At 34.0% G+C, this 27,998-nt stretch overlaps 5 protein-coding genes and 1 pseudogene across 9 annotated transcripts; 1 reads left to right on the top strand and 5 right to left on the bottom strand.

Moving 5' to 3' along the window:
* Positions 1–279: 279 nt before the first annotated feature.
* Positions 280–3,109, bottom strand: LOC142531550 (proteasome subunit alpha type-7). Of its 2 annotated transcripts, none has more exons than XM_075637727.1 (3): positions 2,757–3,109; positions 1,665–2,026; positions 280–706 (listed from the first exon to the last, which is right to left on the bottom strand). In XM_075637727.1, the coding sequence occupies exons 1-3, from the start codon at positions 2,887–2,889 to the stop codon at positions 548–550; spliced, it is 654 nt and encodes a 217-aa protein (XP_075493842.1). In that variant the 5' UTR covers positions 2,890–3,109; the 3' UTR covers positions 280–547. The 2 variants fall into 2 exon arrangements, with proteins under 2 accessions (XP_075493842.1, XP_075493841.1); XM_075637726.1 differs by having other exon boundaries at positions 1,665–2,079; positions 2,757–3,101.
* A 995-nt stretch (positions 3,110–4,104) lies between these two features.
* On the bottom strand, positions 4,105–6,558 carry LOC142531854 (protein EARLY-RESPONSIVE TO DEHYDRATION 7, chloroplastic-like). Its single transcript, XM_075638119.1, has 4 exons — positions 5,427–6,558; positions 4,797–4,963; positions 4,625–4,709; positions 4,105–4,531 (listed from the first exon to the last, which is right to left on the bottom strand). The coding sequence occupies exons 1-4, from the start codon at positions 6,323–6,325 to the stop codon at positions 4,321–4,323; spliced, it is 1,362 nt and encodes a 453-aa protein (XP_075494234.1). The 5' UTR covers positions 6,326–6,558; the 3' UTR covers positions 4,105–4,320.
* Positions 6,559–10,980: 4,422 nt separating this feature from the next.
* LOC142530699 (GDSL esterase/lipase LTL1-like) lies at positions 10,981–12,735 on the bottom strand (annotated as a pseudogene).
* A 2,521-nt stretch (positions 12,736–15,256) lies between these two features.
* Positions 15,257–19,068, top strand: LOC142530766 (protein NLP4-like). 4 transcript variants are annotated; one of them, XM_075636579.1, is made up of 5 exons: positions 15,257–15,530; positions 15,996–16,756; positions 16,915–16,965; positions 17,061–17,847; positions 17,978–19,068. In XM_075636579.1, exons 2-5 carry the CDS (start codon positions 16,010–16,012, stop codon positions 18,745–18,747), a joined length of 2,355 nt encoding a protein of 784 aa, XP_075492694.1. In that variant the 5' UTR covers positions 15,257–15,530; positions 15,996–16,009; the 3' UTR covers positions 18,748–19,068. The 4 variants fall into 4 exon arrangements, with proteins under 4 accessions (XP_075492694.1, XP_075492692.1, XP_075492691.1 ...); XM_075636577.1 differs by having other exon boundaries at positions 15,258–15,491; positions 15,856–16,756; XM_075636576.1 differs by having other exon boundaries at positions 15,258–15,530; positions 15,856–16,756.
* Positions 19,069–21,670: 2,602 nt separating this feature from the next.
* On the bottom strand, positions 21,671–23,075 carry LOC142531559 (protein EXORDIUM-like 5). Its single transcript, XM_075637737.1, has one exon. It carries the CDS (start codon positions 22,965–22,967, stop codon positions 21,906–21,908), a length of 1,062 nt encoding a protein of 353 aa, XP_075493852.1. The 5' UTR covers positions 22,968–23,075; the 3' UTR covers positions 21,671–21,905.
* Positions 23,076–24,952: 1,877 nt separating this feature from the next.
* Positions 24,953–25,646, bottom strand: LOC142531978 (VQ motif-containing protein 31). Its single transcript, XM_075638270.1, has one exon. It carries the CDS (start codon positions 25,640–25,642, stop codon positions 25,034–25,036), a length of 609 nt encoding a protein of 202 aa, XP_075494385.1. The 5' UTR covers positions 25,643–25,646; the 3' UTR covers positions 24,953–25,033.
* Positions 25,647–27,998: the final 2,352 nt, after the last annotated feature.

Here is a 27,998-nt window from a genome sequence, read left to right as displayed (position 1 = left end):
TATTTAAATATTAAGACGAAGAATAAGTAAAAATGGACAACACAAAAATTTCATTACCTGATACCCAATTAAAAATTTCTAATCTTATAAGGTCCCTTAAACCCAAAAACCTAATCAACTAGTATAGTAAATTTTATGCTACGAAAGAACTTTGCCAATCATTGAGTTACGATTCGAAGTAAAATTCTAACATACAAAGGACCAAAGTTGATATAACCAAAAGTTACAATCCCATTAACTTTATGCCTTAGAATACTACTTATCTAAAATATATGAAGAAACTCAGAAAGCCTTTCTATTGTATTTGTAAACACAGAGTATTCTAAAAGCGAAGGGTTCATACATGGAGATTCCAAGAGAGGTCATGCAACGCATTGGTGTAAACTGACAAAAGGTAAGAGGGGAGACGAGATTGACAATCTATAATATAATTGAAGATACGGATAAAAAAATCTGACAAATATAACTGGTCACAAGCAGCAAAAGGCCACAATCTGGAACCAAAGTTTCAGTTTCAGTTCCAGAATTTGAAACGGCAGCATTAATTTTATTTCGTTGAAGGGGTTTTCTTGGCAGCCTCAGCAGCTACTTTCTCTGCTTCTATATCAGCAACAATGGCATCTATTTCAGCCTCTTCAAGCTGCCTCAGTCCATGTTCTTTAGTCATCACCACCACTTCAATGTTTTTTCCACCACCCTCGACAACCTAGAGGTATCACAAAGAGATTATCTGATTTAGAAAGTATGTAAGAAATTCATCAAAACTTCTTTGAAAAACATGTACTTTAGAAAGCAGCAAGGGATGAAATGGGAGGTGCACAGGTTTTATCGACCATCAATTCTAGTGGATCTCATGGCTATCTCAGCACCCAAAAGATTCATTGACCTCCAAACTTTATTGTAATAACAAATACATGAAATTTTCATCTATCATGAAAAATTACTGGATGTATATGATTCTTAAATGTGAATCTCCACGTCACACCGACAAGATCATCTCAATAGTGCACTGCACATTGTCCAAAAATGAAATCGTACACATTTCATACTACTCACATCAGTAGTGAAACACAACAATGCACAATATATACAGATAATCCTATTTATATCCCAACCCTTGTTTAATTATGGTAAAATTAAAACAAGAGGTTCTTGAGCAAAATGTTATATGTACAAGATCGTCACGCCTGACATCTTTGTATTTTACTTTGATGCCATTATGAAAACAAAGAAATGCACACACAAACAAGACGTGGCACCTTAGAGATTCAGCATCCCCTAAGTAAGTCTTACAAACCGCATTTCTTATAGCATACAGAATACTACACGTTCAACAGTCGAGAAAATAAAACATCAACAAGAAACATTTTGCTCTGCAGGATAAAATTGACAAAGGATGAAGTAATTTTGCATCCTTCATTTCGGTAGAACAGCGACCCAAAAGTTTCCAAAGAACGAAAGACAACAAATTAAATAAATAAGCCACATAATGCACCAATAGGTAAAAATATGATAATGCTTGAAAAACAAGAAACATAAATTGCAATAGTCACTTCCATCAAGTGCCGAGAGAGAACAGGCACAGCTATTTTGCACCGTTAACATCATCAAACAAAAGATTTCAAAACATAAAGCATCAAGTTGCATGTACACGAATAATTTACCTCAAGCAATGCACGAATGGCTAACTTCACAGTTTCTTGGCCAGAAGTTTCCTTGTAATTCTTCTCCAAAAACTCTCGGATAGAGTTTGAGTTTCTACCAGTTGCATTTGCTTTCCAAGCTGAAAAAGTCCCAGATGGATCGGTTTGATAGAGCGATGGAGTACCGGTGTGTGGGTCAAAACCAATGATTAGAGTCGAAAGTCCAAAAGGTCTGACACCACCACTTTGTGTGTACTTCTGCTGAAGAGCAGCAATGTACCGAGTTATGTATTCAACTGTAACAGGGTCCTCAATTGTAAGCTTATGACTCTGGCACTCAATACGTGCCCGATTTATAAGCACACGCGCATCTGCTTTTAGCCCTGCACAGGCCAAGGCAATGTGATCGTCCAAATTGACAATCTTTCTCACTGATCTGAAGTTACCACAAATGGAGATACATTATAAAAGGGCTTAAACTGCAACTATAGTACTACGAAACATGAACTGATGAACATAAATTGCAAGAATGTGCGAGCTGAGGATGATAGAGTCATACATATAGAAAGCCTAGTATCTGAATAACACAATCCAACATTTTGAAAATAGTTAACATTTTGGTTTTTCCACCTCTTTTGAACAATTTTACCCTTCAAATTATTGGAAATAAAGCTATTACACCATTCGTAAAAACTGCCAGATTAACATCCAAGCCTCTGGTAATTGTCACCTGTCTCTGAAGCGCCAATCTAAATTCCAACTAAACCTACCTAAACTAATCCTTCGACACCATTGGTACTTCGCTGGTATCTTTAGAAAAATAAACCAGAACTTAAAAAATTTCTCAGGTAGAGGTAAAGCAAACACATCACAACCAAATTTCAGTAACAAATTAATCAATTCTACCATGGATCAAAAAACATGATCAGCTAAAAATAGCGATCAAACCCTAAACTTCACGTTGATAAAGAAAAACCCACACGAAGACAAAATCAAACGAAACCCACAAGTCCAAACAACAAGAAACTCCCTGATCCCAATCCCAACAAATCACAAGATAAACGTCACATCAGGGAAGCGACCACAGAGCAACTACGAGGGTGCGACAGTGACCTGGAATCCTGAAGCTTGGGTGTGGACTTCTTTTCGACGGCCAACACAATGGTGTCGGCACCACGAACACCGACGACCGCGTTTCCTTTCCGAACGGCCTCGAGGGCGTACTCCACCTGGAAAAGGTGACCATCCGGCGAGAACACAGTTATAGCTCTGTCATATCGCGCCATTTCGAACTCTTACCCGTAAATGGAAATACTGTTTCAGTAGATTTTCTATATTGTATATCTGCGTTAACGTATGAATCAGTCCTTCGATCGGTCGACGTGAGGAAAATGAGGAACTTGGATGATACGACAAGATACTGCAAAATAAACCAAAATTGCTTATTGAGATTCACGATTATTCGATCGATCGTAAAAGAAAAGAAAAGGAGAAAAGAAACAACGATTTCTTCTGAACGCGCGTTCAATTAATGAGTTTATTTGATCGAATTTGGGTACTTGACAAGCTACTAAATCATGAATGATAAATGGTTCAATTTTATTTTTCAAGCATGAGTTTCAACTCGAGTTCTATTATGTTACAAATATTTTCGAACAGGAACTTAAATAATTAAATATTTTCACGAGTCGATGATCTCAAGCTTGAAATGTATACTCGATCAAGTTCGAATCGAACTTGAACTTACAATTAAATCGATTTAAGCTCGAACAATATTATACTTTAATTAGAATCGACTTGTTTACAGTTCTATTTATAGTTCTATTTGTGTAGATGAATATCCACTTAACATTCTGAATATGAACTAGAATCGCATGTCAAAGATCCAATTATAAAAAATTATTCTCCTTAAAAAAAAAAGAATAACAAGAGATGACACTCGATATTGTACCCAGTGGCGGAGCCAGGAATATGGCTCTGTTCGGGCTAAAATTTAAACTCTAGAATCTTTTAACATTTTACTTCTTTTTCGAAAACAATTTTTAAGACTGGCCTTCGGCTCAAGTGGTTTCACCCCTTCCCCCGTAAGCGATTTATGTTCGATCCCTCCCCATCCCATAGTGTGGAAATCTCGTAAAAAAAAAAAAAAAACAAACAATTTTTAAGTTAATCGGTTCAAGCCATTTATAATTTTATTATAGTTATTATGTTAGTATCGATCATATATTAGGCGAAGCAAAAGAAAACAGTTAACCTACATTATGATTTTAAAAAAATATATGAATAGATTTTGAAAATTCATTTCGAAAACAATACAAAATAATTGACTTCTTTAAAACCTAAATGTACACAAAAGTTCTTGTCTCATGTGTTATGTAAAGTTCCAACATGTCTTCACCTTAATAAATGGACACCTCAACAAAACTCTAAAGATAACATCCAAAATCTTAAAAGAACAAAATCCCGAAAACTGATCATATCACGAGTTTGCATTGCATTAATTATTGGATTATCCAAGCTCCCTTCACGTAGTATATACATACACATGAACTCCACTAACACACAACCAAAACAATACTAATACAGAAATTTCAAACAAAGAACAAACTGGAAAATATCTATCGAGAACTCGAAAAAACAGCAAGCACCGAATAATATCAACTCATATGAAGCGATTTCACGAATTGGAAATGGATGGATTATTCGGTTTAGCCTTCAACTTAGCAGAATTAGCTTGAGCCGTAGCCTTCATGATCATCTTCGAGGGATTCATCACACTTTTGGGATTTAAAGCCTTCCTTATCTTGAACACAGCCCAAGTAACCCCGAAAATATGCCCAGCGGCGCCCAACCCGTTACTAGTCACTTCTGCTGCTTTTTCTCCGTACCTACATTAAGCAACAACGTAAAATGAAACAAAATTTCCAATCAATGCCTGATGTGGAAATGTACAAGAAAAATTTCACCAGGCAGACAATTACTTGTGAGAGACGAGGCTCGTGGTCACGAGTGAAGTAGTCGACATGACATTTTTTCCAGCGACTTCGACAGCATCACAAACCTTGTCTGTTGATACAAACCAAATAATAGACCATTTAAGATAAAAACATCGAACCGATAAAACTTAAGAATTGGGTGAAGATATATACGTACTGAACCCATCCAGGGAAGCAAGAATGATTTCACCGGGAAGAATGCTGAAGAATTTCTGCCCCACTTTCGAGTTCGCCACTGGACTTATGAAGAATCCAGACACCTTCACAACCCCAGAGAGTATTCCGAGAGCAACATTCTCAGACATTTTTGTCATCTGCTTAACCCTGGAAATTTTCGAATTTTCAAAACGTCAAGTGATAATCAGAGTGGCAAAAAGTCCAAGATTGGACAAAAGTGCATGAATAGCAAGGATAATTTGCATCCAACTATCAAACTAAGAAGAAACAATATTGAAAGCCAATCGAAACTCCAACCAATATCTTCTACTAAAATTTATCATGAGCAGCAGACCATCAAGTTATGCCTAGTGAACCAACTCCAATGCCCCAAACACTACCGTCTGAATAAATGAGCAGCAACCACCAAGTACACGAGCTTAACTAGTAGAATACAAAATGGATAAAAGGTATCTCACAAAATTTATCTTAGATTAAATTCAGAATCTAAGAATGAACCTTAATTACTGCAAATGCAGCAAATCACAACCCAAACATTTAAGCTTCGTAATCTTCCAAGTAAGATCAATTCAAATATGAAGAAATATCTGTGTTAATTTCAAAATTTTACCTTTTCATCCTTCTCAATGCCTGAGGACTAACTTCTGAACTCGATCCTTTTGTCATCCTTTTCTTCAAGAACTCATTCCCCCACTTGAGCCTATCCGCAGTCACATCACTACACCACAATATCCCTCGCACCACCTGCCCAGAACCCGCAGCAATCATCCTCGCGACACTCCCGCCGTAGTCCTCCACGTTCGGAGCCAAAGTTGTCCAGTACGCGGAGGCGCTTCTCTCCATTTCCTCCTTTTTCCCCTCCATCTCGGCTGGGGACACGTCTTTCGCCGACGCCAACCACCCTTTCTCCACCGCTTCCGGTGCCTTCTCCACCTTAAACGCGCTGAATTTCTCAAGCACCGAATCCAATTGCCTCAACAAAGGCTCTTGCCCTTTTGCAGCTATCGTCAACCCATAATTCAAAATATTGTCACCACCAGTTTCGTAATCTTCATTCGGGATCCTGAGAGTGAAAAAGTAGTGGGATTCATCCAACTTCACCGCCGCCTCGTCTTTCGCCAGCGGCCACTGTATTTCCTCCCCCATGCGAGCTAAAGCGGCCACATAGTTATCACCCTGTCTCAGCTGAATTATAGAGAATTCTCCACTGGCAAGCTCAACACTCCTTTCTTTGTCGATTAAATGAACAATAGCACCTGGGATTCTGATGAGTACTTCCTCAGAAGACTCGGACGAAGCTTTTTTCACCTCCTCGTACCTGGCTTCTTCTCCTTCCTCTTCTATAAAAATATTTCTTGCCAAACCCTCCTTCTGAACAGAAGGGTATAACGATGAAGAACCGTTTCTGCTCCAGGTGTCTGAAGCGAATGGAGTTGAATCTGGATTGCTTTGGATCACTTCAGGGTACAGAGAAGAACTAGGCTTCTTCTGATCACTTTTCGAAGACATGGTGATGATTTCAGTAACGAAAATTTGATTATTCGATCAGCTGGCTGAAATCCAGATATATCCAAGAAATGTATAGATCAATCAAAGAACACATTTTGCCTTTATATATAGGATCAAACGCACCACACGAATCGAATCAACTCAATCAAGGAATCCGGTATTCGTATTTAAGTAACAGTAATCTTAAGCTGTAAGGGATATAAGAGTGCCGCGTGCGTGTCGGTTGAACAAGAATGGAGCTGCATGCTTGCAGGTAAGTACATAAGGGCATCACAGTAACAGGGCCATTTAGACTTTTTTTATAGTCAAAACTCAATTTATTTACCTATAATTCAAAAACCTCATAACAATTTATTATGATTATTTTTTTTATGAATCTCACACCAATTTCAAATGAATAGTTTTTTTTATAAGATGATTCACGAATCTTTACTTGTAAGACATGTCAATCCTATCGATATTCACAGTAAAAAGTAATACTATTAGTATAAAAAGTAATATTTTGCATGGATGACCCAAATAAAAGATCTGTCTCACAAAATACGACTCATGAGATGTCTCACACAAGTTTTTGTCATTTCAAATATCTTATATAAAAAATTTCCTTTTATAAAACATTAATTACAAACAATTTTTAAAAATTATAACGTAAAATTTTAAAATAATATTAATTGCAATAAAATTAAAAAAATACAATATTAAGCAACCAATTAATACAAATAATTTAGATTAAAAAAATAAGATAATTAAAATTTTCATGATTAATAAATCAATTTTTTATTATTTGGCACACGTAGCATACTCATGTATTTGATTATCACGTAACTTGAAATTTTTCCGAACGTATTCTTGAAAATAAAAAATATTATAATTCTGTATACGGTAGCAGAACAGCACATCTGTCGTTTTAAATTTATGCCATTTCAAGGATTCTATTATTTTATTTTGGTCTGGATTTTACATACAGACACGTCTGTCCATCTGTGATAACTCTCACTATCTAAAGGACAAATGGCTGAACACCTTTACTTAGTATGAAGCCAACATGGCATCCAGACACGACCTTTTTAATTGTAATTTATCGCAAAATCTTGCAATTATCAAATAGGAATTGTGTTGTTTCGTGGCATAAAATTAATCAGTACTATTTTAGTTAGAGGGTAAATTTGTGAAAAATAATTTTATCATTGTTTAAATTGAAATTTAGTATTTAATCATATTAAAATTTAGTATTTAATCATAAATTTGTAAGAATCAATACTTGACAACCCTAAATTTACATTTTTGTCGTTTTATTAAATATATTATTTTATCCACAAAAATTACACATATCTTCTCGATCTAAAATATAATTTTTAAAAAATATTGTTTCTCAATTATCATGGAATAAGAGTAAATTACTTATTTTGACATACAAAGTGACTACTATGGGGTTTCAGATACTTGATTTCGCTCTTTGAATAATACAAATGTATAAGAAAATAATATATTTTCGAATAATCACCACAAATTCAGTCATTGTAGGTCTTTTCATGAAAATATATTAGGATGACTTATTCATATCATTTGATTTTTTTTAAAAAAAAAAACAAAATTCATCACTCATCATGAAATAAGATTAGATATTTATTTTTTTTACCCACAAAATACCTATTTAATGTGAACATTAATGCGTTAAAATAAATTATTTGTAACTCGAATTAGGTTTTCTTTGTATCAATTTATGTATCACATTTTTACTTCACACGAATAACACCATAGAAAATATTAACTTCAGATTATATTTTTTGACATCTGCAAATAATCATATTTGAGTTCTTAAAAGGTAAAATAAGTATTTCTCGACTCGAATTAGATATTATTTGTATCAATTTATGTATCACATTTTAATTTCACAAATGGCACATTAAAAGTCACTCAATATTACTTGAAATTATACTTTTTTATATTCCAAAATAATCAAAATTGAATCTTAAAAAGGTAAAAACAAGTATATGTGAGATCGAATTAGGTAATATTTGTCCCAATTTAGGTACCATATTTTTGATTCACAAATCTCATTATCAAAGGCCGCTCAATATTAACTTAAAACTATATATTTTGACTTTCTCAAATAATCAAATTTGAGTATTTAAAGAGCAAAATCAAGTATTTGTGGACTCGAATTATGTCTTATTTGTATTAATTTAGGTATCATATTTTTACTTTTCGGATGTCATCATCAGTGTCATTCAATATTAACTTCAAACTATATTTTGGCATCCCCAAATAATTGGATATGAGTATTTAGAGAGTAAAATCACGTATTTGTAAACTCTAATTTGATATTTTTTTCTACCAATTTAGGTGTCACATTTTAACATCACAAATGACACCATCAAAAGTCACTTAATATTACTTGAAATTTAAGTATTTTCTTACACATTTGAAGTATTCAAATAGCCAAATCAAAGATTTGGAATCCCAAAATATGTATTTTATCGGTCAAAATAAATACTTTTTAAATTTCATGATGAGTGAGAAACTGTGTTTTTTTAAAAATTAGATGATATGAATAAGTCATCTTAACATATTTTCAATGAAAAGACTAACAATTAATGAATTTATGGTAATCGCTCGAAGATCCAGTATTTTGCTTACACATTTAGAGTATTCTAACAGTCAAATCAAGCATCTGAAACTCCAAATATATACTTTGTATGTCAAAATAAATATTTAATCTTATTTCATGATGAGTGACAAATTATGTATTTTTTAAAAATAAAATGACATGAATTAGTCATCATAATGCATTTTTCGTGAAAAGAACTACAATGACTGAATTTGTAGTGATTACTCGAAAATATAGTATTTTCTTATATATTTTGGATTATTCAAATAGCGAAATCAAGTATCTAAAACCCCATAAAAAAGTATTTTACATATCAACATAAATATTTATTCTTATTCCATGATAATTGAGAAATAATATTTTTTTAAAATTATATTTTAGATGAATAAAATACTTGTAATTTTTGTGAATAAAATAATATTTTTTTAAATAATAAAAGGAAAAAAAATGTAAATTTTGATTTGTAGGATGTTAAAACTAAAATCATAATATTGTCATGTATCGATTCTTAAAAATTTGTTGTTAGGTACTGAATCTTAATTCAAACAATGATAGAGATATTTTTCACAAATTTACAGTTAATTCAACATATAATTTTTTCAAAAATATATTGTTATGTTCTTTGGGGTAAAAAAATCATGTTGTGATATTGTCAAAGCATAATCAACTGCACGTATAATTTATGAAATCTTTTATAAATCAAATTCGAAATTTATTATAGTCTCGCAGTTATATCAAACAAAATGTTGCACATTAGAATTATTATATATTAAAATTAAAATTTTATCAATATTCTCCGTGAAATGCACATGATTTGTCACTTGTCACATTATATCACCATAAAAAAATAATCTTGATTAAGAGTATAAAAATGAATATTTTATATAGACACATTAATCTTTTGGTAAATTACTAAAAAATCTCTAAAATAAACAAAAATTCTTTTTAGTTATCTCGTTAGAAAAACGTGTTTCAATTCACTGGGTTCACATATCTTTTTTTTTTTATAAACTTTGTACAAAATATTAAAAATATGATACTAATATATGATATTCGAGTACCAATTGTTTCAAATACGATACTAATATATATTTTTTGAGTACTCAAATTTGTATAAAAAATATTGGTATTAACGACACATTTGTATTTTTGGATGCAAATCGGTACAAAATATTGAAAATTTTGTATTGATATACGATATTTGAATACCAAATATTTTAGATTTGATACAAAAAATAAATTTCGAGTATAAAATTTGAACAATTTTATTAATATCAGTATTTGTTTCACATGTTTTGGTAATAAAAAATCATATATTTGTACCAGATATGAAATAATTTGTACTCAAATATCATATTTTCATTGTTTTATACCGATTTTCATAAAAAAAAAAAAACAAATGTGTCATTAATGCCAATATTCATTATATATGTTTTGGTACTCAAAAAATTATACATTAGTAACATGTCTGAAACATTTGATACTCAAAAAATATATATTAATATCATATTTTTAATGTTTTGTACCGATTTCATCCGAGAAAAGACGTGTGATCATAAAAAATACAAATATATTTTGTTCTGGATTTGAGAGTACAAACACATAATTTTTTTACGTAATGTGAATGCAAATTTAAGTTTGGATATTAAAATTTAAAGTAAATTGATCCTTAATCTTTTATTTATAATTAATGATAATTAAATGAAGCCATTGTAAGACAAGTCAACGAATAATGTCTTCACCTATTACATCGGTGTTCTATAAAGAAATTATCTTCTACCCAGATAAACACTTTCGGATCAGGATTAGTTATTCCATGCGGTGAACCTATTTAAAGTCCACCGCATCCAATGGTATACTTGTAGCCTGCGTTTGGATGCTGTGATAAGGTGTGTTTATTTTTTTTAACCCACCTTATCCCTCGTTTGGTACGCGTAATTATTTAATCAAGTCAATACCTCCTATGAATGATTAGGTTATATTAGGTGGGTTAAAATAATACCTCCTCACCCCCTAGAATTATTTATCTAACTCTTAATAATTCCTATTTTTCCAATTTTACATTTCTCCTATATCCAAACTCACCACCACTTCCCGTCACGACCGCCGCCACTGACCACCAACCGCCGCCGTTGCCGCCGGTCGACTGCTGACTCCGGCTGACAACCGCCGCCGCTGCCGCAGGCCGATCGCCGCCGGCATCTGCCGAGAACCAGCCGACGCCGGACCACCGACCGATAACTTCCGGTCGGCCGGCAGCTGTCGACGTCGCTGACTGCCGGCCGCACCGACGTTGCCGGAATTCGCCGCCGTCGGAGGGTAAGAAGAAAAAAAAAGAAGAAAGGGCAATTTTGTCATTTCATCATAAAATTCAAAATTATCCTACACTTAAAAATCTTACCAAACATAACACCATATATTACATTTCTTCGACAATCATTTTTTTTATCATTTACTTACTAATCATTAGTTTATTTTATCCTCCAAACCAAACGCAGCCGTACTGTTTTCATAATCGAACCAGTCGATTCAATCAAGAATCGATCACAAGTCCAATCCAAACTTCGTCCAAAAACTATCGGTCAAATCAATTAAAATTGGTCAATAATCGGTCAGATCTATATTGAACCAATCAAAGTGGTAAAAAAATCGGTTGGACTGGTTTACAAATTTTTTTAATTTAATTTTTTGTTATGTATTATTTAGATTTTTAATTTTTGTTAAAAATATTATTTTAATAATATTAGAGCTTCTTTGAACTTTAAAATATTGAAATATATATTTTTGTTAGTTATAGACACATTTAAGATGTTTAGAAAATATGTCATTTATTATATCGATTGTTATTTTATATAATATAAAAATGTTTTGATCCAACCGTCCGGTTGAACAAGTCCGACCGGTTGAACCGCTATCTTGAAGTTGACCAGTTTGGTTATAAAAATATTGCTCCCGTGTTGGATATAATTTCCCATGTTTGATGACCCAGTTTTTCATTCAGTTGAGCAAAATTAATCAACGAGACGTAATAGGAAGGATCGGTGTACGTAGAGTGTTGTTTCAGCAGCAAGATTAGAAGCTTTCATTGTGGGGTGGAACAAATCCCAGAACAAATCAATACTTGCGCCGATCCGGGCAAAGAGAAGCTGTCGCGTTACAAAATGCCATGCGCATTGAAATATCCCGATCCGCAGCACGCTGAATCCACGTTCTCGAATCTGCAACAACATATATTATGTTAATATATAGAGTTACTCCATCTGTGCCAGCTGCAATAAATCATGGCTCACCAAAGAGCTGCGGATTGGATATGACATTGATCGTCATTCTGTACGTGTTTCCGGGCGAGTACTTCAGTCCTGGAATCCCCACGGTTAAGTTGGCCAACAGGGTGTCCAGATCTGAGCAGAAATCCAGGGTAAGGTCGTTCATGGGGCCGAAACAGCCGTCCAATCCGTTAACGAGTTTCTTGAGTAGCCTTTGTGATGGACAGCAACCCACTGTGGAAGGCTTAAGATTCCGAATTTTCGCGCTCCAAGGTTGTATAGTGTCTGGTAAGTAGCTAGCTCTAAACTTGAAAACGTTTTTTCGAGCAAATACTATACACGATCTTACTGTGATGTGATCCGAGTATGCTGATGAACTTGTCTTTAGACAATGTTGAATTGGCCATGAAATAGCCAAAAATGTCATTGCTTCCTATGCCGATGAAGAACAAGGATTTGGAGAGCAATGTGTCCGTTGCATAGGGGCCTATTAGAGCAGTGAGATCATCTTCCACTGTGGAAAATTGAGCCATGTGCGTCGTAGTGGAACAACCGTCTTTGACAACATAAGGCGAAATGAATTAATACCGTATCCTATTATCTAATGCATGGAGGTTAATGGGTATAAATTTCATGTACGTGCATCCATTTAATTATTATTTCGAATAGGTTAAAATTGAAGGAAAAATTCATTAATCACGTTTTTAGAGGTCGTGATTTGCAAATACTCTCTCTCTCTATATAAGGGGCTATACGAATCCAACCTACAAAATCATTAATGACGTTATTTTAATTTAATTTATAATCATTTATAGAATAATTAATTAACATAATTGTTGAAAGAGACTGCATATGTTGCAGCAAATTAATGGGCATCTGTCCGCCAAGTGGCTTCCGCTTTGGGACGAAAACCCCTGATACTTATTATTATTATTATTCTCTGAAACATGTAATAATTTAAATGAATCGTTCTTATGTATCAATTTTGTTTTATATATAACTTTTTTTGAACCAGTCTGTTTTCTATCTAAAAAAAACATCATATCACAACATTATTATTATTATTATTAGTTATTAAAATTGGTCCATTATTATTATTATTATTATTATTATTATTATTTGTTATTAAAATTGGTCCATTGTTAGTTTTAAAATACATTTAGCATATCCATGACTAATTTATCGAATCAGAATCCTCAACGTATATACGAAATTGATCAGATTTCTTATTGGTATCTCCCATTGGCTGGTGAACCTGAGACCGAGACAACCAAAATCTAAATATAAGCAAAAATTTGTGTGAGACGGTCTCATATGTCGTATTTTATGAGACGGATATCTTATTTAGGTCATCCATGAAAAAATATATTACTTTTTATGCTAAGAGTCTTATTTTTTATTGTGAATATCGGTATGATTGACCCGTCTCACAGATAAATATTCGTGAGACCGTCTCATAAGAGATCTACTCTTGACTTTTTACCGTCCGAAGGATATTAGGAAATAACATTACCAAAAGGGAAATTAAAGATAATATTTGTATTATAAAATCAAAATTGAAAAACTAATTCGATCCGAGCTCTTGGAATTAGAATAAGTTCAGCAGTCGGTCACACAATCTTGGTGATCTTCTCTATCTAATGAACATGAAGTTTGCTTTAAAATCGTCCGCCCTGCACTACCATATATTGTTGCAAATATTAAGAGTAGTCAAAACCGGAAACTTTTTACACATTTAAAAATTCACAAACACTAGTATGAGACGGTCTCACGGTACTCATCTCAACATATATGTCAAAAGTAACACTATTCGTCTGTTTCAGGAAAATAAATCCACGAGACGGTTTTATTAAAGACATATTCTTCGAATTTTTACATAATATATGTGATCCGGTGTTTATTATTTTTTCTGGAATCTCTGTAAAAATATAAAAGTTTAAATGACAAAACAATCCTATCATCTCCATCAACTAATAGCTAAGTTCGAAGTAATAAGGATTGGCATCATTAAACAATGTTTCCCAAAAAGAAACTTTAGGCATGGGGCTGCTGCTTTTGCAGAAACACAGCTTATTAATTAGTGTCGTTTGTCAGAAGTACTCGTGATCACTGCGTTAAACAGAAACACATATATAAAATAATGATTAGCACTGTTAATTAATTCTTATTATTTTTGTTAATCCTAATTATTAACTTGGTCGGACAGGGGGGCAGCTTTTGGATGTGATGCGGCGTGCCGAAGATGACTTAGAATATTAGCCACGGCCCTCCGGTAATTGGAGAGCCATTTCCTGTTCACACCAATAATTTTTTAAAGATATATAATTTATATTGTTATATAATTAAAAAAAAAAGATGAAAAAACTGTATCAAATTATATCTCTCATTTATATTTCGATGGAATATTGAAATATAGTTTATTTCAAAAAAATTAGATGATAACTTCAAGTAAAAGCTTGAAAACAGTATTTTCTAATTTTTTTTAAATTAATGTTTTAAAAATTAGGAATTTTTTTAATTAAAATTAGCACACATGCATATATATATTATTCTAACAGTAAAATAAATTGTTTTTACATTTAATCTTATTTTCGATACAGTGCTTATATAACATTGCATATAATAAAGTCGTAATATTGTATCTAAATAAATGATTAAAGAGATCAATTAAAAGACGATTTCTCGAATTTTTCGACTAATTTTAAGCATAAATGTCTTTAAAAAAAATTAGATTAGGTCTCTTGTGAGACGGTCTCATTAATCTTTATCTGTGAGACAGATCAACCTTACCGATATTCATAATAAAAAATAATACTCTTGGCATAAGAAGTAATATTTTTCATGGATGATTCAAATAAGAGATCCGTCTCAAAAAATATGATCCGTGAGATTGTCTCCGCAAGTTTTTGTCAAAAAATAATATAGATACATATATATATATATATATATATATATATATAAAACAATTTAACTGGGATTGAGATTTAAGCAACTAGAGTTAAAGAGTCAGCATGTATGTTAACTTCGCGTTGGGTTTAGTTTGCTGACAATCTTCAACAGTTGATGTCATTGCCATTAATTAATTATCCGAAACTTTTTGTACGAACGCGACACAAAGATTCATAGAATTGCAGGAGACAAGTGAGAGATTCTTCGTACTGTGTTAACTCTGCTGAAGCGGGCATAGAATTCGCATCGTATAGAAGTTTGAGGCGAAGAATAAATCGAAAAGACAAAAAATTGAAGTTTGGATGAAGCTGAAATCTTTTACTGTTTTGGATAATAATACGTACGAATTGGCGGTTTCGTAGAAGTTTCCTTGCTCGACGTCTTCCTTTAATTTTCTTTTTGTTTTTCAATTTGCTTTCCGTTTATGTTTTCTTGATTTTACGCTTAGTCATCCACAAACCCGTTTATACATCTGCAATACTGGGATGGTGTTATGGATTTTGATTAGAGATAAGATCCATATGAAGCCAAATGATTATACACTTTCCCTTTTTACGAGCTTTAATAAATATTAACGCCTGTTTTGTAAGCTTTTTTTTTTTGCCTGGTTGAGTCTCTTGCTTTGCGTTTCTGCTTTACTGCTTTAAGAGTAAGAATGTACAGTTTATCGACTTTCTTGGTGAATTAGCTCTTGTTGGATGTAGGTAGATGTTGAATCTGCGGCTGCTTCTTTGTATTGGATCATATTTCTTTGAATTTTAGTTGGATGGTCTAGGTTAATTTGGAGGATAGAGTGCGCATTATTATATATCACTAATCATGGAAGATGGTGATGGTTCCACAGTTGATTTTGACCTGATGGATCAAATCTTGTACGATGGATTCTGGTTAGAGACCGAGACTTGTGATGGATCAAACCTTTGGCAGCCTATTTCAAATCATCATTTAACTTCTCCTCCACTGGATAAAGATTTCTTGAAAGAAAGTAGGGGAAAATCGAACTTCTTTGGCGAGTCTTCTTTTAATCATCCCCCTCAAATGGAAGATGATCTTTCTGCTAGCTGTCAAGCTCGAAACCATGAATCCACTGATTTAAATCACCATTCAAATCTCCTGGTTGGGCCAGACAGAATCAACTCTGTGAAGAAGAGATTTGACCAGGCTATTGAACACCTGAAAGACTGCGTAAGAGAGAGAGCTGTATTAATTCAAATATGGATCCCCATAAAGAAAAAAGGCAAGCAAGTGCTTATTACTAACAATCAACCATTTTCACTGGATCCAGACTGCAAAAACCTTGCAGAATACAGGGATGTGTCAAAAAATTATATATTTTCAGCAGATGTGGAATCAGAAGGATTTTTTGGGTTGCCTGGTCGGGTTTTCTTGAAGAAGTTACCGGAATGGACTCCAGATGTTCGATTCTTCAAACAGGAGGAGTATCCACGTGTTAATCATGCATACCATTATGATGTTAGAGGATCACTTGCACTTCCTGTTTTTGAACCAGGAAGTGGTCGTTGCTTGGGGGTGGTTGAAATTGTTACAATGACTCAGAAAGTGAATTATCGTCCTGAACTTGAAAACATCTGCAAAGCTCTACAGGTCTTATCTTGTTCTTCACTATAGTGCTTGTTTTATCTAAAGTTTTCCATGTTAGTGTTACTTGGATATACGGCTACCTATTTTCAGAACAAGTTTTCGTGGCCCATTTTGACCATTTTGAAGCAGAATCTCTTCTTGAACTAAATTTTCTGTTGCAGGCTGTTGATTTGAAGAGCTCCCATATTCCAAGTCCTTCTCCCGGTATTACAGTAAGACTGAAAACTTTTCAACTTAGTTCTTCACACATTTTATCATTTGAATTTAGAATGTACTTTAATAATTAAAAATACAATTTTCAACACAGGCTCGCAATGAATCTTATCAATCTACGCTGATAGAAATCCGGAATGTTTTGAAGTACGTGTGCAAAATGCATAACTTGCCTTTGGCACAGACATGGGCGCTCTGTACTCAACAAGGTAGACAAGGGTGCTGCCTTTCTGAAGAGAAATATTCGCATTGTGTTTCAACCATAGATTCTGCCTGCTATGTGGCTGATTCGCGAGTATCTGGCTTCCATGAGGCGTGTTCTGAACACCATTTGCTCAAAGGCGAAGGTGTTTCTGGGAAAGCATTCTTGACTAATGAGCCATGTTTTTCTGAGGACGTGACAGCTTTTAGCAAGGCAGATTATCCTCTCTCACATTATGCGAGGGTGTTTAACTTATCTGCTGCTGTTGCAATAAGAGTCCGAAGTACAAACTTGGGGACGTCCGATTTTGTTCTGGAGTTCTTCTTCCCTATAAACTGCAAAGCTGGGGAAGATCAGCAGGTGATGCTCGAGTCAGTGTTATCTGTTGTACGACAAACTTTCCAGAGCTTGCGGGTTCTCTTGGATCAAGATTTGGTCCAAGAAACTTCGAGTAAAGAAATAGGTAGCACTTCAGCAGGTAGATTACTGGAGAAGGGTCTTTCTGAACCCAAAGAGAGTGCCTGGAGTAGCAGAAATTTCGCCCCTTCTAGTGGGGATCTCTCCTTTGGTGCTAAAACAAATGAAAAGAGACAGATCAAAACTGAGAAAACTGTTAGCTTGGAAGTACTTAGGCAATATTTTGCTGGGAGCCTAAAAGATGCTGCCAAAAACATAGGGGGTATGATAAAAATGCATTTCTCGTTTCTCGCTAATTTTACACGCTTCATTGTATTTCTTGATTTTTCTTGCATATATGATTCTTTCCAGCTCACAAGGAATTTTGTGTTTCATTTTTTGGCATTTTGCAGTTTGCCCAACTACTCTGAAACGGATATGCAGACAGCATGGGATCACTCGGTGGCCTTCAAGAAAGATAAAAAAAGTAGGCCATTCATTGAGGAAGCTTCAGCTTGTTATGGATTCAGTCCAAGGGGCCGAGGGTTCGATGAAACTCACTTCTTTCTACAACAATTTCCCAGAATTAGTTTCTCCTCCGGATATACCTGTAAAGAGACCAATTGCAACAACAAACGCGAGCTCTCATTTGCAACAGGTTAACACCCAACCAGATGGCTGCCAGTTAATCCCTGCAACAACTGCCTCAATGCCAGCTTCTTCTCCGGGCAGTCACAATTCGAGTTCAAATCACTATTTTTCTCTAAAGAGAGCAACTAGTCATGCAAAATTGCTTGACTCGGGCCAAGAGAAAACAAAGCTTCTGGTTCGATCGAATAGCCAAAACATCTTCATCAACAATCATGCTACTGCCGAGGCTCCACTTATGCGACAGAATCTCAACAACGAAAATGAGATGGTTACTTACAAAGTGAAAGCGTCATTCAGGGAAGAAAACATCCGTTTCAGTCTGCATCATCTGTCGAGTTTTGAAGACTTGAAACAAGAAGTTTTAAGGCGTTTTGATATCGATATCATCAGTAAAGTTGACATCAAATACCTGGACGATGATGCAGAGTGGGTGCTTTTGACATGTGATGCTGATCTTGATGAATGCATGGATATCCATAGATCCTCGAAGATCCGCACGATTAAAATTTCCGTCGTCAATAAGAGCTTATGATTAATTTTGGAAGTTAATTTGGAAGCATGAAATAGTGGACTATACTAGCTGGGAAGAAGAATGCTGTTTCTTTTGGTTTAGCCAATAAAAGAGATAACCAACCATCTTTTCTCAGTAGTGAAGCTTGAGCTAATTGATCTCCTCAGCTAATTCTGTGCCAAAAAATGGCAATATTGTCGGATAAATAGTTAAACAAATTATAGGACATATTCCTCTGTCTGTATTATTTTAGTATTCAATTTCTCAGTTGGGATAACATAGCGGTGTAAAATTAGTCGAGTCGATTTGCAAGTAAATGAGTCATTTTATCTTCGAGTTCGAGATTTTCTATTATCGTCGTAAAGTTGGTAAATTGGTTTGTTGTCAGGGATGTAAATGAATTAAACCGTTCGCAAGCTATTCGGAGCTCGATTCGATAAAAAGGTCGTATGAGTTCATTGGTTAATCATATAAAGTCAAGCTCAAGCTCGATTTCGAGCTCGATAACTTTAATCAAATCTAGTCCAAGTCTAAAGATATTTGGCTCGTGACGTTGCAAACATGTTCGCTAATAGGCTCGCGAGCTCGAGCTCGGGTCATTTAGGTGGTTCGTAAGCTCGAGCTCGACTCATTTGTTGAGTTGACAAACAAAAATATAGTATTAATAAATTTTACACTTTTATGTGTAATTTAAAATTAATATATAGATCAAGCTTAAATTAGAGCTCAATTGTATGTTTTAAGAGCTTGAAAATGAGCCGAGCTCAAGCCAGGCTAACATAATAAACGAGCTATTAATGAATAAAGTTCGAGCCCGACTTGATTAACATGATAAAAGAGCTTTTAACGAGGCGAGCTTGAGCTTTTCGCGAGCTTAATAATTTCAAGACAATTCAAGCTCGAACTTGATGATAAAAGCTCGAATCAAGCTATCATCAATCTCAAGCCTCTATCAATTTTAAATGACCAAAGTTCAAACTTTATATTATTTGGCTTAGCTTGAATTGTTTACATGTCTATTTGTTGCTGTCGAGTAATCAACTTTTGTTGACTGTTTTTACATTCAACATGTGAAAATATTTTTTAACTATATTTTTAGTATATATTATATATTTCTCGTGATAATCATCATGAATTCAAAATTGTCATGATAACTATCTAATAAAATCCCCGAAATAAAAGATCCCGGACTAGACTTTTTCCAATAAACCACATAAATCTAGAAATATTATTAGAAAATGTGCATACTCATATATCAAATGAGATTTTATGTATAAATATAGATAATTGCATTTGTCATTTCAAAAAGTTTATGATCTCTCGTTTGTTATTCTTGACTTTGAGGGATCCGAGTACAGTTTGAAAGTGCGCCACCGCTCCCAAGAGCAACTCCAATCCTTTGCTCCACAATGGAGTCGTTCCATTGTGGAGCAAGGTTTTTCACTCCAATCCAGCACCAAAAATGGTGCTGGACTGGAGTTCTCCCATATACCAATCTACATGTGTGCTGCGCCACATCTCTTTTTTTTAAAAAAATTTTTTATTTGTTTTTTAATAATTATAAATATTTAATATTTTATTATATATTAATTATATAATTAATATTTTTATTTTTTAAATTTTTAAAATAATTTTTTCTTGAAACTTAAATATTAATTTAAATTTTTATAAAACTTTTTTAAAAAAATTAAATAGATATTAAATTAATTTAATAAACAACCAAATTATATTACTAGTACATTAAAATGATACATTTTACAACATAATACGAAATAATTTTAAAAACAACAACAAACAAACAACAAATTATATCTATTATGTATAATTGTGTAATGGAATTATAAATAGTTATTCTTGAAATAAATATTTATATCGTTTTCAATGATTATATTGAAATAAAATATTTGTATCATTAAATACTTATTTTATTTATATAAAATAATTAATCGATTTTGTAATAAATAATGAAATAATATAATTATATCTATTATGTATAATTGTGTAATAGAATTATAAATAGTTATTATTGAATTAAAATTAATATTATAAGAATATTTTGAGAATATTTTTTTTTAGTGTAGAATGTAGTGTAGATAGGTTGGAGATGAATTTAGTGTTACGCTATTGTAGTGCAGAATATAGTGCAGTGGGTTGGAGATGGTCTAAGTCCAGACCTTGGGCTTCTGTCTTTCTATATACTATATAATATTAAAATAAAAATTTAATGAAAAAATAAATATAAAAAATTGAAGCTTTGCATTAAAATTAAGTCAACGCTAACAAGTAGATGTAGATATGTCCCGCTCGATTTGAATTTTTTGAAACAAAAAATACAGTACTTGGTCCTGTGTATTTTTTACATAACTGATCATCTTGTAGACCTCATACTGTGTGAGATGAATTTGAAAAATCGTCAGACGAAATGAATTGATCAGCTGATAATCTCATATAAAAAAAAAATAACACCAAATACTGTGTTTTCAGTCATAACAAAACATCCAAATTCACGTCTCCCACTTAATTTATTAGAAATTTTAAAATATCCCCAATTATTAATTTCTGATTTGATTTTCTTTGGGCAGAGTTTTGACTTTTACCCATCTAATAGTCTTGCTGATTGTTGAAAGACTAGTGATACTTGCATGACTAGGCATTCCTTTATGTTATATAATTTAATATGCTGCATATGTTTCTCTTCCATATATGGTGTGACATTAATTTATATATAATTTTTATACATTACATCATATTTATTAGGTGACGATTATATTAACAATAAACATAAAATTGAACTCGTTTAGTATATCACATATTAAATTCAACTCGATTATTCTTTTATATATTCATTATATCGTTTTATTAATGAAAATATTTAAAAAATCTAAAAAACCCTCTTCAAATTTAATATTTTTTTATATAATATAAGAGTTTTTTTTTTAAATGAATATAATATAAGAGTTGTCCAACAAATTATATAAACAAAAATAATCCTAACCAACACTATAATCTAAATTAATTCTACGACAAATTTTACGATAGCATTCCAACAAGTAAAACCGATGCACGCCGTGTGACGCGCTGATCGAAAAATTGGATCTTCCACAGCCCCGCCGCTCCTGCGCCACCCAACGCCTCCTCCGACGGCTCCAGCTGATACTCCGAGACATTTGAGGAATCAATCAATCAAGGGCATTGGGACCAGCACAGGCCTTGAGAATTGGACTCCAAATCCACTGCACCAAGAATTTCCTCCTCCGCCGCCCATTCATATTGTAGCTCCTCCCTTCTCCGTCCCTCATCACCTCCCCTATGTACCCTCCGCCGCCACCAGTTCCGTACAGACCTTCACATAGATCTCCAATCTCCGTCGGAGCCATCGGATCCTCGCCCGCGTACCACGCGTTCACTAGCGGGTTCGATGATAGCTCCGCCAGCTCGTGGCCAATGACGCTTATCATCCCATCAACTCCTATGTCTCCGTTCGGAGGATTCAACGGCGTGACACCTCCACCGGACATGTACGACGGAATAGCGAAGGGGTAAGCACAGAGCTCAGGGCATTGCTTCCCGGAGTTACCCACCCACGCGTACGGTAATGTGTAACCCACCATCGACGGGAATGTAAAGTAGTGGAACCCACAAACTGCCCGGCAGAAATCTTGCACGGTCACATCCACTGAGGTGAGGACGAGATAGATGCCGTTCTTGTGGTCGACGGGGAAGGGTTTGGACTTGACGGCAGAGGCGATAACTTGCTGGATGGAGAGACGGGTCAGATGCGTCCCAAGGGAGTATTTGGTATCCGAATACTCGCCGGCAATGAGAACAGATCGCGAAATGTTGGCCCCCGTCTGGTCAGTGTAGAGGGAGACCGTGCGCCACCACTCAGACACGGAAGGGGAAGGAGCGGCACGGTGGTTGAAGGTGGATATGGAGTGCAGAAAGTCCTTGATAACGAGCTGCTGGGATGCAGCCCACTTCCCGTACCAAATGAGGTAGATATTGATCGGAGAAGACAGAACCGGACCCATGTGGTACCTTAGATTGACGAGATCCGACGAGCCCTCGTATCTCTTCGATGCCGCCAAGGATCTGGGAGGAAGCTGAGGATTGAAAGTCACCTTGTAGTCGGTACTGGTCCGCTTCTTGTGATGGGCGGATTGAACTGTCGAAGGGAGGAAGAAGAAGAATATCAAGAAACCAAAGAAGGCGAGAATTACGGTCGTTTGAAGTGCTGCCATGTCGCGGCGGAGGAAGTGGTGGTGGAGCTACGTTTGGTTTGTGTGGAATGGCCGGTGGATTATAAAGAAAAGAGCAAGTGAATGAGCATGGAGAGGGGTGTGGGCTGTAAACAGCTGCAATTTCCTTCGCCTTTTAGCTACTCTACGCTTTCGTCCAATGGTTTCTTCTACGGCACGGATGACACGTCAGACACACAATTTTAAAAAAATTCCCATTTTATTTTTAAAATAAACTATGATCCATGAAATTTCAAATTTTTTTGTGTAAAATGTTTAACCAATAAAATAAAAAAAATTATTATTTATCAATTAAATAAAAATACTAAATTAACTATTATATTTTGTTTTTTATTATATTAAATTATTTATTCGAATATTATTATCATATATTTAACTTCATATTCTGCTTAAAACACAATGAGAAACTAAGACAGAAATATGCATTAGCTGTCAAGTTGCTATCTAAATTGAAATGCCATGGGAATTCAACTACATTTTAAGAAAAATATCATAGATACAGTGATGGAGTCAAAATTAATTACGTAAGGAATACAAAATGAAGGATCCATGTACAACGGATTTTTGGCAAAAATTTCTGTGAGACGGTCTCACAAGTCGTATTTTATAAGATAATATCTTATTTGGGTCATCCATAAAAAATTATTACTTTTTATGCTAAAAGTATTAATTTTAATTGTAAATTTCGATACGGTAGGGTTGACTCCATAGACAAAGATTCGTGAGATCGTATCACAAAAAACATGTTCTGAGTTTTTTTTTAAAAAAGAGCAAGAAATACACACAAAAAATTCAAATTTTTTGTCGTCCAAATATAGATAAAAATGTAAGATGAATAAAAGTGGTGGGCTACCCCAGCCCAACATCTGGTGAGGTGTCAAGGCTCGAATTAAATATTTAGGTAAATTTGAATTTCATAAGGAGCACTTGAGTGACTATCAATGTTGGCTGGGAATTTGGTGATATGCGGATGGGTGGTCCAATACAAAGGTACTCACTGAAAATGGGCTCAGGCTGGCAACAGCTGCCTGTTTATAATCATTATTAGATCAAACAAACGAAGTGGGTGGGTGGTTGGTTGGGTGGGAGCTCGATGTGTGTGTATATATTATATACTATAATTTTGATATGTATAGATCGTGTCTATCTCTTTGTCTATTATCGAAGTAACATTCGTTCAGTGAATGTATAATTTTAATATTTTTCATCGAGTTCAATAACCAAATGTCATATCAGTAGTGCATACAAAGCTTGACACGATTGATAGACGACGTATCAAATTATGTATTTGAAATCAATTTTTTAGAGAATTATAAAAATAATATTGTATTGATTTTTATTTTGTTTCCGGAATCAATTAGGTATTTTTTGTACATAAAATGTGAAAATGGCCGGTTTCATTCCCGAAAATGGCCTTTTTCAAATTGAATTACAAATAGTAAAAAAAAATTAGTTTAAAAAAATGTACAATTTACTAAAATTATTTTTTCGGGTAAATTTTTGTTATCGGTATATATACACAATATTTTATTAATATGTAGTTTAGGGGTCTTTAATTTTTTTTTTTTGGAATTTCAAGCTTTTTATATGAAAAATTATAGAATGGATTTACAAATAAAATTTAAATATGAGAAAAGTTTTATTATTAATCATAATATCATTATTTTTTTAGTCGGTGAGAAAAAAATAACAACGGAGTCTCGAATATGAGATCTCATCCTAAACTTCAAACTTTAGTATCCGAGGAACTACAAATGATCGACAAAATTACAAAGTTTAGCTCTATCGAAATGGAGCAAATATGAGATTGTAATATATTTTTTTGAAGGGATGCAAATAACTATATTTCAGGACAGGTAATTAATTTGCTCACCTTTTTCTTGAACAAGTACGGTTCCTATCCCCTACTGCAACGCATGAAAATTGAAAAGGCCATCATGTATATGAATACTCACAAGTATGCTCATCCTATCATGCATCCTACATAGAATTAATCTTCGTACATGAATTTAAGAAAAAAGATTTAGAAAATACGATCACGTTAATTTCTAAGGAAACTTAGTATCTGCAGCAGTCGGAGAAGTTAAGGGAAACAAGGTAAGCAACTTTGGTTGCGCCGAAACCGTGCATGCACCGTTATCCTCAGGATCAAGCCTTGGTTTAGAGCGTGGCGAAGGATGCAGATAGAATCTCTTTTCTTTTGTAGCTTTCTCCTCTAATAATTCTCCATCAGCCTCTGACACTCGTTTGTTCGAGCCGCATGGATGCGAGTACGGAGCCATTGGGGGGCTGCAGCTGCTTATTGGGCTCACCTGAAAACTACTCGACGGGCTCGGTGACTGGACCTGATGAATATTACAAGCAGCAGGCGGCAGCTGGTAAACTTTGAAGCTTGTGGCCGGTCTCGCGATTTCGATATTGGGTCGAGCATATAGTTTTCTCCTTTCGTGGAGCTTTGCAGTCGGGTTCTTGGGTGCCTTAACGGCACCCATTGGCTGAGCCGTCTCATTTATAGGTGGGCCTGTTAGGCGCTGGACAAGGTCTCGGAAACAGGTCGAATCGGCCTGAACGAATGTGGTCGCTCCTTTGGAACCACCACTGGTACCAGTATTACCAGCTGAGCTTTCAGTACCAGTGCTCCCAAGTAACTTGGTCATTATCTACAGAATTATTTAAAGCATTCTCAGTTGGCAAACATTTTCGATATATATATTGCAACATATATATCGATAAACATAACAATTCGGGTGAAGTCTAAGATTCAATTACATTATATAAATGCATAATTTTCATTTAAGAAATAAGAAACTTATAATTAAATTGTCAAATTCAGGATTAGAAAGACGAAATAAATTATCATGCCACTGCTATATCTAAATCTAAACATGGTGAAAGCATCAATGGCCATAGAACCATCACCTCAAAAACCTCGTCCAAGTTGAGAACCAAACCGAGAGTTCTGTTCTGTCTTACGCTGGCGAAACTAAAATAGAAGACAAAAGTATAATATTCTATTTTAACAACAAATAAAAATTTATAGACTTGAAAATCCTAAAACTTAAGGGAAGACGACTGTGTTTGTTGAACACGACGAGCTCCGCCGCGGACGACGTCTTGAAATGATGTCTGAAGGAAGAAGATTCTCGGAGGTTCAAATCATAAACCTGGTAAATGTGTGAATTGAATATATATCGATGTTTCTATATTTGTGCAATTAATTAGCATTTCTTTGAGAGGTAATATTTGGTCAACCATGAATGAATATGCATGGAAGCCATGAATATCGTATGAAAATCCTCTAGTTATACCCTAATGACCAGGGGTTTAAGGGTTGTCCTAAAATTTTGAGTCAATCACAAAAATTCCATAACGTTGACTCTTTTGTCTTCCGTTCATTTTCGATGGAAGATAAATATTTCAGATTTTTTTATTCGGAAACTAGTTAATCACAAAAATATTAAAACAATAGAATGACATATAAATGGTGTCACAAATGTTCTAAAACGCGGTAGCCGATAAGCGAACGACTACCTACTACTAAGGGTGAACATACCGAACCGAATTAACGATAACCACACCGAACCGAAATATTTAGCCGTAACCGAACCGACTGAATTAATTTTCATAAGCGATGAAAATCGAACCGAATTAAAATCCGACCGAATTAACCGATTAGTTTTTTTAAAAAAATTGTGATTTAACTTTAATTATATATGTAATTTTTCTTGAACACTACAATCTACACAAATGCATAAAACATAGAATCACACACATCACAAATATATAAGTTTTGTTTGAACATAATTAATATATATTATATCGATTTTAAAATTAAAATATGTATAAAAATTGATAAATAATAAAAATTTATTAAATAATAATATTTATTATATCGGTTAATTCGATTAATCGATTTCAAAATTTTGAAAACCGTAACCGAACCGAATTAACCGATATAACCGAATTTTTTTAATTTGAAAACCGAATTTTTGAAATAATCGAACCGAATTTCCGAATTGGCTCGGTTCGGTCGGTTAATTCGGTTTAACCAAGATCTTGCTCACCCCTACCTAGTGCCAAGCGCCTAGGAGTTCTCTATGTGATTTTTTAAAATTAATTTTTATAATATTTAGTAGCGTTATATATTAATATATTTTTTATTTTATTTTTTTTAGTATTAAATCATTGTCTGATATATATTATATTTAAAATTTTCTATCAAAATCTCGATTCTGCTGTCTCAATGAACATAATCTGAAGACGAAAAATTCATCCCAAAACCTTTTTTTCTTTTTATTCATATGACAATAAGTACAAAGATGTTTTAATAGTTTTATGATATAGTATTATCTTTTTTTTTTTTGAAAATTAAAAATAAAATAAAATCAATCCGATAGATTCAGAAGAACAGCACAAGAAAATATTTTCACATAGCCATTGGAAATCTAGAGAAACATTTAAATCTCCGCGAGCTAGAAAATGAGCCACACAGTTGGTCAAGCGATACATATGCTTAATAGAAATAAAGATAGTGTTCAGAAGCAAAAAATTGACATCCAAAGCTAGAATCCTATTGAACCAAACTCCTCTTCTGGATTAAGAGCTAAGAGAATCGTCTCGGAAGAATCTGAAAAAATACAAACATTAGATATGCCAATGGTCAAACATAATTCCATCCCACAACGTAACGCCAAGAGTTCAGAAGCAAAAATACAACCCGAGTCATGAATAAAGAGAGCTTTTGCTCCGCAAATCTGTCCAAGTGAGTTTCTAATTATGGCATCAACACTAAAACGTTGATTATTTGAATCATAGCCTGCATCAACATCTAATCTGAATTGAAATCAATGAATGATTGTAATGTCGAATGACTATGATAATAAAATTAATGAAAGTGAAAAAAATGTTTTAAACGTTTTGCGAAAAAATATCAAGAAAATTATTTATTATATATTTTTATAAAATATTCATATAAAGATTTGAATTTGAATTTAAATAAATATGTTTTTTCTA

Source organism: Primulina tabacum, chromosome 17 (genome assembly GCF_025594145.1).
Source record: "Primulina tabacum isolate GXHZ01 chromosome 17, ASM2559414v2, whole genome shotgun sequence".
Classification (NCBI taxonomy): Eukaryota; Viridiplantae; Streptophyta; class Magnoliopsida; order Lamiales; family Gesneriaceae; genus Primulina; species Primulina tabacum.
The sequence above is the reverse complement of the archived record's forward strand: the minus strand, read 5'-3'. Positions and strand labels throughout refer to the sequence as shown.

Coding starts and splice junctions, on each gene's coding strand:
- LOC142531559 (XM_075637737.1), bottom strand. CDS start 22,967: ATGGCAGCACTTCAAACGACCGTAATTCTCGCCTTCTTTGGTTTCTTG.
- LOC142530766 (XM_075636577.1), top strand. CDS start 15,971: ATGGAAGATGGTGATGGTTCCACAGTTGATTTTGACCTGATGGATCAA. Junction 16,757..16,914: donor ACATCTGCAAAGCTCTACAG/GTCTTATCTTGT, acceptor TTTCTGTTGCAG/GCTGTTGATTTGAAGAGCTC. Junction 16,966..17,060: donor GTCCTTCTCCCGGTATTACA/GTAAGACTGAAA, acceptor TTTTCAACACAG/GCTCGCAATGAATCTTATCA.
- LOC142531978 (XM_075638270.1), bottom strand. CDS start 25,642: ATGACCAAGTTACTTGGGAGCACTGGTACTGAAAGCTCAGCTGGTAAT.
- LOC142531550 (XM_075637726.1), bottom strand. CDS start 2,929: ATGGCGCGATATGACAGAGCTATAACTGTGTTCTCGCCGGATGGTCAC. Junction 2,080..2,756: donor CCCAAGCTTCAGGATTCCAG/GTCACTGTCGCA, acceptor TGGTAACTTCAG/ATCAGTGAGAAAGATTGTCA. Junction 707..1,664: donor CCATTCGTGCATTGCTTGAG/GTAAATTATTCG, acceptor TGATACCTCTAG/GTTGTCGAGGGTGGTGGAAA.
- LOC142531854 (XM_075638119.1), bottom strand. CDS start 6,325: ATGTCTTCGAAAAGTGATCAGAAGAAGCCTAGTTCTTCTCTGTACCCT. Junction 4,710..4,796: donor TGCTTCCCTGGATGGGTTCA/GTACGTATATAT, acceptor TTGTATCAACAG/ACAAGGTTTGTGATGCTGTC. Junction 4,532..4,624: donor ACGAGCCTCGTCTCTCACAA/GTAATTGTCTGC, acceptor TGCTTAATGTAG/GTACGGAGAAAAAGCAGCAG.